The 10,655-nt window shown below is 29.2% G+C and overlaps 1 protein-coding gene across 1 annotated transcript; it reads right to left on the bottom strand.

Moving 5' to 3' along the window:
• Positions 1-870: 870 nt before the first annotated feature.
• Positions 871-9,319, bottom strand: LOC143244311 (uncharacterized). The gene is made up of 2 exons (XM_076488744.1): positions 8,782-9,319; positions 871-7,177 (listed from the first exon to the last, which is right to left on the bottom strand). Exons 1-2 carry the CDS (start codon positions 9,024-9,026, stop codon positions 7,063-7,065), a joined length of 360 nt encoding a protein of 119 aa, XP_076344859.1. The 5' UTR covers positions 9,027-9,319; the 3' UTR covers positions 871-7,062.
• Positions 9,320-10,655: the final 1,336 nt, after the last annotated feature.

The following is a 10,655-nucleotide window of genomic DNA, read 5'->3' as shown; positions in this document are numbered from 1 at the left end:
TAATAAATAACATTACTCTAAATACCACTGCATCTGGTACACCCTACCACTTTTAACAAAGCTCTTGCCTATTCTCAGTATTATGGGTTCATTACAGCTACCTACAAGAACCCAAGACTAAAACCACACGTATCTGATATAATAACAGACAGTTTTAAAATATTGTCTCAAAGAATGAATAAATTAAGGCAGAAACATACTATGCAACTTAATAGGCAAAAAATATGAAGTGAGATTTTAAATACTTTGACAACTCTCAGATCCTAGAGATATCTGTCATCTAAAATTAGAATACTGAAATTATCTAAGATACTTCCTTTAAAGTAGTTCGAGTATAACAGAAAAGGATGATTTCTTTGATACAGTATATATAACAAAAACAAACAGAAGACTTGTAGTGACTTCTATAAGGCAAACGTGAGAAAGGAAATGACTATTCTAATAGAAAAAGGAACAAAAGAATCCCTCTATAATATGCTACAACTCAACGGATGAGATGTTAAAAAAAATACTATTTTTTTTAATTGCTGTTTTATTCTGGTTACTTCTTCAGATACATGAACAAAAATAAGGCTATATCCTGTCCATACTGTGAAACGTTAAGATTGCTGATGTTTTGATTGCAACTTACCAAGAGCATTCCACCATCGTCACATGGAAAGAAACCATAATAAATATATCAGGTGGACGAGTAGGTGCTTTTATTATTATTATTGTAGTTTGCTCACAGTCCTAATGTAATAAATGAACTTAATCTAAATAACATTCCCATTACTGAGATTAGTGGTCATAGTTCAACCATTGAAAATAAATTAAGAAAAACTACATGTTCATCACCTGACATGCTAAAACAAAATGTGCAGACTTTAATTTTGAATATGCAACTGATACTATCTTTATTAAAAAAAATTAACATACATAACACAGGTGACAGAAAGAAAAACTCTAGAAATCCAGATATAAACATTCATATCTTTTCATTTGAGCATAAATCATGTGATAGAAATACTTAGATTATAAAGATTATTACACTACTGTGAATAATTCTTTTTTGAAACATACATAAATTAGTTACATGTTGGAACTCTACACGGTTTTTGGACACCTACAATAACCTAGTAAAACATGGTTTTAAGGGATATTATAGTAAAAGTTTTTTATTCATAAGGGAGTTTGAAGTCTTCAAATTATTAGTAATTATCTGTCTACCTTATAAAAAAAATATGAACAGGAAAAAACATATACCTTTGTGTTTCAGTTGGTAAGATAATTTTAGATAAGATAATTAACAAAAGCCAACTGAATCTATCATCACTGTAATAGAAAATTATATCTATAAAAATCAACCAGTCATAAGAGGGTATATGATGTGAATAAAAACTCCTTATCAAAACTCGTAAAGGTTATAATAAGATACATCTTGGTAATTTCACAGATTACTCATCTACTATTGCTCTTAAATACAAGAAAAAATTGAGTAATATTCAAACTTAATTTGAAGATTTACAACAAATCTCACTACATAAAATTCATGAAAAATTTTTTAACATTATTGTAAAGGTATCCAGTACATCATTGTAAGCAAGTAATACAAAAATTAATAAAAAAAATGTATTATGTACATCACTACCAAAATGGTTGTTATAACAAAATACTGCTAAAAAATTTTTTAAATATTTGTGGAACATTTATTTTTTCACCAGAAAGAAACCCTAGTAGAAAATATCATTTTTACATAATTGATAATTACAAATGAAATTAGGTTAGTTGATAATAGGTAAGTTTAGTTTAACATATCCATATTACTTTTCAATTTATCCAAGTTACTATAACTTTTATCATCTAAACTTACAAAAAGTAAAAAATCTTTAAGAAATAGTTTCAATATTAGTAAACTATGCTGATTATTGTATTTATGTTGCTACTTTTGTTAGCAAATATCCTTCCTAACAAAATGAACGATAGCTTCAATGAAGTAATACACACTAAATAATCACAGGATAACAATTAATGGCATCTATAAGCTAGTTGAACGAAATATGGGTGCAAGGTATAATTAAAATTTTCACTATAATTAATTACATCTATTTTGGTTTAAAGACTAAAAAATCTTATCTTTCCATAAAAATAACAAACCTGTTGAAAAGACCATAACATCTTGATGTGCACTGGTACCTGTAAGGATAATATCAAAAAAAGCAGTAGAAAACTATTTATTAATGTCAGATCATTACTCATGGTAGCTCAACTCTCTTTGAAGCTTTTACTATTAAGGGTCTGGAAGATTCCACTAGTAATTTTTATGTTCTTAAAGGCTGTGCAAAAATTTAAAAGTGTGATGGTGGAAATGGTTTAAAAATTCATAATGTCAGAGCCTTTAATTCAAAGATATCTGACAAGGATGGTATCTCAAAGGTGATAATTCTCATGGCAAAGGTTTTTAATGAACCTACCAAATAATGTTGACTAAAAGGGAAAGATGCAGTCTATCTGGAACCCTGGTTTACTGACAGGTTTTCTAGAAATAAAAATTAGAGTAATGAAGAAATAAGAGCTAGAGATCTTTTTTTACTGCACTCTGGATACTAGATGAATTTACTAAAAGAGTTTATGATAATGATAATGATGTATGATCTCTGATGTGTTCCAGGGAATGTCCTGGTCTAGGTGAGTGTAATGAAGATTTTTACAAATTTTTTTTCTTTCTATGAATCTGAAAAGAGAAACAAGAAACAGATAAAAGCTAAAAACATGTATTAATACTGTAAGATCATAGACTGAAAATAGTAATCCATACATCTGTTATAATGATCATTGTAACAGAAATATTAACAAACACACTGAAATAAGATCTTCAAATCTTTGTGGTCACATGAAGATATAATTATGCAGATTTTACTGCTGTCTAAATATCCAACAATACATTAATTCTGATTTATTTGCTCTACCAAAGGCAATTATAAATTGAGTTTTTAATTTTGATAAATTTGAAAATATAAGACCCTAACCTACATCCTAACAAGATAATACAACCTACAACACTGAAAGATTGAAAATTAATAATCTAAACAATAGACCAACTGATATAGGCATCCAGGGATTAGCTAATACTTTCCCGATGTTGAAGATACAATTTGAAAATGATGAAGCTTCAGAATAGAATAAAAAATATTTTTGAAACAATTTACTTCTCTGTTCCAACTGGAAGTTGTAGATTAGCTCTGATTTATGGATTTTATAGTTCACCAACAAACAAGGGTATCTTACAATTTGATTAATATTCTCCAGTGTGAATAAACTAAAAGATGTTAGAAAATGAGGAACACTTCTTAATGCTATTATGCCAACTGTTTCCACTACACAGATTAAAATAACAAATAACATGCAACTTCAAAATTGGTACACAATTAAAAACATTTTAATTAAGGTGAATATATCAATACTAAAAAGTTTTTACAATGCAAGGTAATCTTCAGAATTGAGTGGCAAGACATTACCATGTCACATGTACTTTTTTGTTTGTTAAATACATTACACAATCTCCGTAAAGATTTATAATTCCCACCTGAACATTCTAGAGATGGGGCAAAATATTATGTCATATACTTTGTTTGTTAAATACTTTATACAATCTATGTAAATATTTATAATTCCCACCTGAACATTTTAGAGAAGATCACAACACATATTTGCATATTCACCAGATCTTCATCTCTATTTAATAATCCATAATTTATTTCCAAGGATTCTTAAATTCGTTATAATTTTATAGTTTTTTGTCCTTAGATATAAATAAATACAAAAAAAATATAATGTAATATATTAAATAGATGAAGGTCTGGCAAAAGTGTGGGGTGGCCTGGAGATGTAAAACTACATTGATCATATGATCTATTTAATAACAACAAAAAGTATAAATAAGGCAATGTCTTCCAACTCACTCTAAAAATGACTTTACAATGATGAAACATGCAGTCCACTTTCTGTAGTCATATACCAATCTTAACTAAAATGTTTTTCACTGTGTACTTATTTTTACATTGCATGTTATTATTTTAATATTATACGAGAGTGTCAAGAAATAATACTGACTGCTCAGATACTACGTAATGGTGAATCCACTGAACCGTATGTATCTACATTGAGTTATGGCAATAAATTGTCAGATAATATATTTTTGTTTAATGTGGAAAAACTTAGTCCACAGAATCAAGATATGAAAAATCCTACCATCTATAACGATGGTTTGATAAAAAAGAAAAGAAAGATACTGAACATTCCTGACAAAGTTAATAAATTAAATCAGATTATATGGAAAATACCCCAATTCTCTTGTGGGTCTAGCTATCTATAGAGCTCCCGAAATCTCTACACAAAAGATCCCAATACTATATTTTCTTGACTTTCCTATTCCTTGAATAATGGATTGAAATTGGGAATGTATTAACTAAGAGCATGCCTGCCATACACCATTTCAAAAGAAAATTACAATGAAATTTTATTGTTATTAAAAGGTATATGAACATTAAAGCTATTTAAATAATGGAAAATTACAAACATAAAAGACTCATGAAGAGAGAAAGAAGATTATCTGTGAAATTAACTCATTACATAATTATGAAGCTGTTCTTTTACAGGTTATAAGATAAATATCAAGAAACCGTATTACAACATTCAATTTAGAGTAGAGATCCTGCTTGACTAGGTGGAAAAAATACCAAAACTAGTCTATTATTTTGAAGAGGATAAAAGAAGTTACACTGTCAAACAGAAACCACTGTATATAGATATTAGTTTCTGTATGAAAATGAACCAATAGGTGATGATGATCTTACTGATGGTATCTTTTGCTAGGTTAAGGCTGCTCTAGATGTTTTCAATAGAGAAATTGTTTACACTGACATAAAATATTAACATTTTGTTATGAAACTAGAGACTAGGAAACAATTTCTAATTGAGTTTGAATAATCTTTTCTAAAATACTAACATGCCAATTAATTTCATGAGTACAAGGATGTTTGCTGCATTAACTCCTGGAGCCTCAGCATTAGTGATGTACTACCATTTATTTAATAAAGAAGCACTTAACTTGAAACTTGTATTAAAATAATTCTCAAGGGTTAATTCAAGAGACTCAATTGATTTAGCACAGAGGTTTATTGGAAGTAATAATATACATTAATTCCTTTGTATTCTTAATAAACCCCGACTATTTGAGGCAGAGTTTTCTTCAAATTCATTCTAGATCAAATGCAGTCATTATATGATTACATGTACATTACAATAGTTATGGGAGCTACAAAGTGTTTCAACATTTAAAAGGCGTTTTTTTTAGCAATACATTTATAAAGCTATTATTTCATCCACAAATATTATGAATTTCAACAATATTTATTTAAAAAAGAATGGCTGTGTTTTAATTATATCCCTTGAAAGGTTGTCAAATTAGCAACAACTCTTGCATGTAATTTTTTTTTTTTAATGGTGTAAAGAAAAAAAATATGCAGAAGAAACAGTGAAAATATAGTGGTGCCATTGATTTACTAATATTCAAACTTCAGAAGTTTAATTAAGGTCACAAATCTTTGCACACATTTGTCTTCTTTAAAGAAAAAAAGACTTAAAGAGATACATGACTGGTAGCTTTATATATCAGACTATCTCACTTCTTTCCTCCAAATCTGACTTTCACATTTAAGTCTGTTTTACTAAAATTCTCATTCAGAAATTTTAAATTGTTCTAAAAGTGAAATCCACTTTCAGTTCAAACTTTAAGATTAGAAATACCATTTCATAGAATGAATGATGAAGCACCTACAGTTAAAAAGGACTGAGATGAAAGTTTATTACACACAACAAACCAGAGAACAATAAAAGGAATAAAATATTTTATTAAATGTTAAAGCTATTTTGTGTGTTGTAGATAAACTGTGGCTGTAATGAAATTAATTTCATATTTCCCCAGTTTTCTTGCCTTTTTGTTCAATCACAATTAATCTAAAGCTGCAAGTTATCATTTTTCTGTGAATTGAAATAAATGTTATGAAATATCACTTCTAAATTATATTTGGGTAAAAAAATTATTGAAATAAAGTTTGACTTGTTATTTCCATTTAAATTTCAAATTTAATAAACGTATGTGTACCAGATACCTGAAAAGATTTCACCAATCACAAGTTTGTGGTCCGTATCTGACCTTTGGCTATTTTGTTTTGCTCAGTGCTTTCCTAAGACACAAGTATCATGTATAATTATAACTTTAGCAAGTATTAAAAAACTTGGTGCTGTTGAGATGAAATATATTTGTATGCCATATATATATTTTGTATATCTGAATGTAAATAAAATGTATTAAAAATATTACATACAATATATTGTACATTACAAATACTATAATTACTTATAAAAAAAAAAAAGTACTTTGTTTAATTTGTTGAAATATTTTACATTGTGTATTAAGTTTAGTAGATGCATTAGACTCGATTAAAATCTATAAACGGGAGAGCAATCATTAACAAGATAAGAATCATACATGATTCAAAAGAATTGGGCTACTGAAAAACATTTAGCCCCATAAATTCATCTCTTAAACAATATATCATTTAAACTGTACCCAAATACAATTTCCACATACAACACTGAATAAACAGAAACTGTTCTATTATGAGGATGCTTTTCTTGCTAAACTTGATAATACTATGTCAATATTCCATGCAAAAGATTACGTTATTACCAACACTGAAATTGGTAAACAGGATCAATTACCATAATTAGGTTATATTACAGGTTTTGGCAGAAATTATTCACAGCTTTTAAAATAAAGAATAAATATGTTTCATTCAGCAAAAATGTTTCTGTAGCCAAAATAGTGACTGCCTTTGGTTTAAAAACAAAATTTGTCCATTTGTTTTAAGAAAAATGTTTTGCTGTGCCTTTATTCATTCTTTAAAAAGGTTTTCTTTTGAAAAAATTACGAAATTTAAAATTTTTTTTGTGTTTTTCTTTAGCAGTAGTATCACTTATCAACCTGTATTTGTCCTACATATTAATATTTGCTGCTTTCTAGAGAGGCAAGTTTACAGCAGTCATCCTTTCCTGCATCCAAGCAACAAGTTTCATCCAAGTTCCACACAGTTCTTTGTTGCTAAATCTTTCATTTGCTAGAGGATCCAGTGACCTTGTGAAATGCAAAGGAACCAAGGATAAGGAATTCTCTTAATGACCATACTTCAAGGGAAAAAAAATATATATAACATATATATCATACAGTTTTCTTTACACAGGATATTAAAAATGGTATCTGACATGATTTCTTTCCCTAAAACAATGCATTAACTCTATCATGCCCTGATTCATTGGCTTGACACACTTACTGTGTGCAAAACAAACCTAGTGGATGAAACAGATTGAAACTTCAGAAATTTCTACAATTTATGTAGCTTTACCAAATAACATTTTTCTTATACATTATATTTAATTAAATGCAGCTTTGATAAAATTAAAAATGCTTACATTCATTACAGATTTTACTCACCAATTCTTGTCTCCCTACACTCTTCTAAAACTAAATTTTACATCTGTTTTGATTCAAAAACACTTCACACATCTTTCAATAATTGTAATTACTTTTACTATATCAAACTTACAATTAGCTGACAACTTTTAAAAATTATTAATCAGGTTTAATCTAATGAACTAAATACCTTTTAAACAATTTTATAGTAATTTATATGCATTTCTTTTCCTATCCAAGTGGTTAAACTGATAAGAACTAATGTAAATGCAACCTAACTTAAACAGCCTTGTTAGTGAAACTAAACTTGCTATGGTCAAGTGCAAAATATGACTTCACGTCTCCTACATGTTCCCAAGCACAAGTTTATCATACTGAGATCATAATTCAAATGAAGTATTAAATGATTCAAATTATTCACAAGCTTTAAAAAAACCAGTAGTAACTGCAACAGTAATTTGTCACAAACTTTTTTCCAGCAACATATCACAAAGCTAAGTTTTTATCACTCTGTGTTGATCTCGATACAAATTTTTACTGAACTGAAAGCCATGTTAGCTTACACAGTTGGAAAACAAATGTATTTGTGTGTGTGTGTGTGTGTGTGTGTGTGTGTGTACATCATTTATTGTGTGTTTAAATTAGCAACCAATGATTTCTCAAACCTGACATACATGCAATTCCATCACACCATAACTTATCACTGGCTAAATTTCATAAAATTATACTTGTATTCAAATTGAAAGGTAAATTTAAAATTATAATATTATAACTTTCTTCCTGGGTACAGTGTCATATGATATTGAGGAAAAATACAGAAAATTGGCCTAGACTACTGATTTGGTTTGAAGTGCACCAAAACAAGCTCAAAATCACATTTTACAACAATAAATTTAATGTATAAAACCAAATGAGCAATACTTTTTACTGAATAAATTTCAATTCTGAAGATTTTTTAATAGTTTGTGAACAAATGACTGATTTATTTTTGTAGCTTTTATATCAGTGGTGCAATTTTTTCTTCAGATAGAATGCACCCACAAAGGCATGATAGAGTTAAACACTGCAAATGTATGATAATAATTTCAGGTGGGAAAATCAGTAGAACATAGAACTTTACTTTTTAGTTTATAAAAACAGTTATGAATGGGTTTCTACACATTTTGTAATTGGATGGAAGGCTATGGAAAACACTCTACAGGTCCAGAAAATTTCAGAATTCCTATACTGCAGCATAAACATTTATGTTTCAACAAATTTGGCCATACCATTTATCCAGAAACAGTATCCTTCCTGATCCTATATCCCTATCCAAGAGTCCATGAATCCTTTTATCCAAGAATTGCATCCTTCCCGATCCTATATCCCTATCCAAATGTCCACGATTCCTTTTATCCAAGAATTGGATCCTTCCTGATCCTACATCCCTATCCAAGTATTGCGATTCCCTTCCCAGCAAGTAACCCATTGCACCAGCAGGTCCATATGCTTGCCATCCAATACATTTTGCCATCAACTCCTGGCTTTTTCTACTCCAAAACCCTCTATTGATACATTACAAAAGCAGTAAGGAATCTCAGTCACTCCATAAACAGGAATCCTGCTCCCAGCTACTCCTCATTAGGTTCCTTAAAAAATCCATTTTATTCTTTATAGTACATCCAAGGACCACAACAGAGAACTGTATACCTTCCGTTCCCAGCCACATCCATGTTACAGGTGTAACTCCATTACACAATCAACTTTATTCCTTACAGTACAGCCAAGGATTCTGGCTATCCATAGGGATCCTTCCCATGTATTGTTCTACAGACAAAATTTAATATAAAAACTTATTACAACACACAAAAAACATGTGAAAAAGTATGAATTTTAAGACACCATGGGACAAATACAGATTTTCAAAGGTCAAGTATCATCTAATTCTGAAGCATTGGAGTAAAAAAGCAATAATTCAGTTTCACATTTAACAAATCTCAAAATACATGCCACTTTCACTGAAGAAAAATTAGAGATATACTTTGACCTCCTCTTCAACAAATAAATACTTCATGAAAAAGTAAAAAAAATACCATTAGAAAATTAAACAAACATTCAGCCTAATAGTTTCAAATGAGAACACTACTGCTGCTAGTGATCAATGCAGCCACCTTATACACTTTAAATAATTTTTAGCAAATATGCTAAAGCTGGCTCGGATGTATCCATGTTGCATTCTGTTTAGTGTACTTCATGCATGTTCAAATCAAATACTATTATTTACCAAATTTAGTGGTTTAGATCCTGAAAAATCAAAGAAAAGTTTTGCAGCTTGCATGACTTTTGCAGTTAACATACAATATATGAAGAATCAACAAGACTAAAACTAATTTTTCTTCTCACTTTTAGTAACTGCAAACTTCACCTACAATGGACATAGTTCTTACTTTCAGCAACACTTAAAACAGAAATGCTGTAAAATATTCTTGGCTTTTCCAACGGCTTATTCATGGGGTATGAGAGTACAAGTAACTGAAGTTGTTTTAATTTTAATTTTGGGTTAAAAGTTTTTAACCAGTGCTTTACATTTAATGTTAAAGAATTCATAATGATACAATTCTGAAGACAGTTTATATAATGAAGTATGTTTTATAATTAGAGACATTTATTATCTTGTTTACTGGTGACTATGTTTATGATAAGGAAAATTCAAGGATGGGTAAATGCATATAACAAGTTTCATTACTTTGGTACTACTGATCTTTAATATTGGCCTGTGGTAATAGCTGAATAAACAGTCACATTATACTAAGTCAAACAACAAAACAAATACTAATGCACTAAGCATGTAAAAATAACTCTGTCTGAACAACTGTTGCTAGGATGAGTCTACTTTAAACCTGCATGATGTAAGATCCACCTTATTTTGCATTTTGTAAGTTTTGCATATGCAAAAGTCCAAATTCAACAAAGGGATAAAGTGTTAAATATCTGTCCACCTACAGTTTTTGTTTTTCTGTGACAAAATCTAATATATGAAGAAGGAAGGTGGAATAAAAGTTACTATTACATATTTCACAGTACACACTTCTAGTACTCTTGTAACTTTTTAGATATAATTTGTCATATCAATAAAATGATCTTCTGACACAAACTGCATGAT

This window comes from Tachypleus tridentatus, chromosome 2 (assembly GCF_004210375.1).
Source record: "Tachypleus tridentatus isolate NWPU-2018 chromosome 2, ASM421037v1, whole genome shotgun sequence".
NCBI classification, from domain to species: Eukaryota; Metazoa; Arthropoda; class Merostomata; order Xiphosura; family Limulidae; genus Tachypleus; species Tachypleus tridentatus.
Note: the sequence above shows the minus strand (reverse complement) of the source record. Positions and strands in the feature narration are given on the sequence as shown.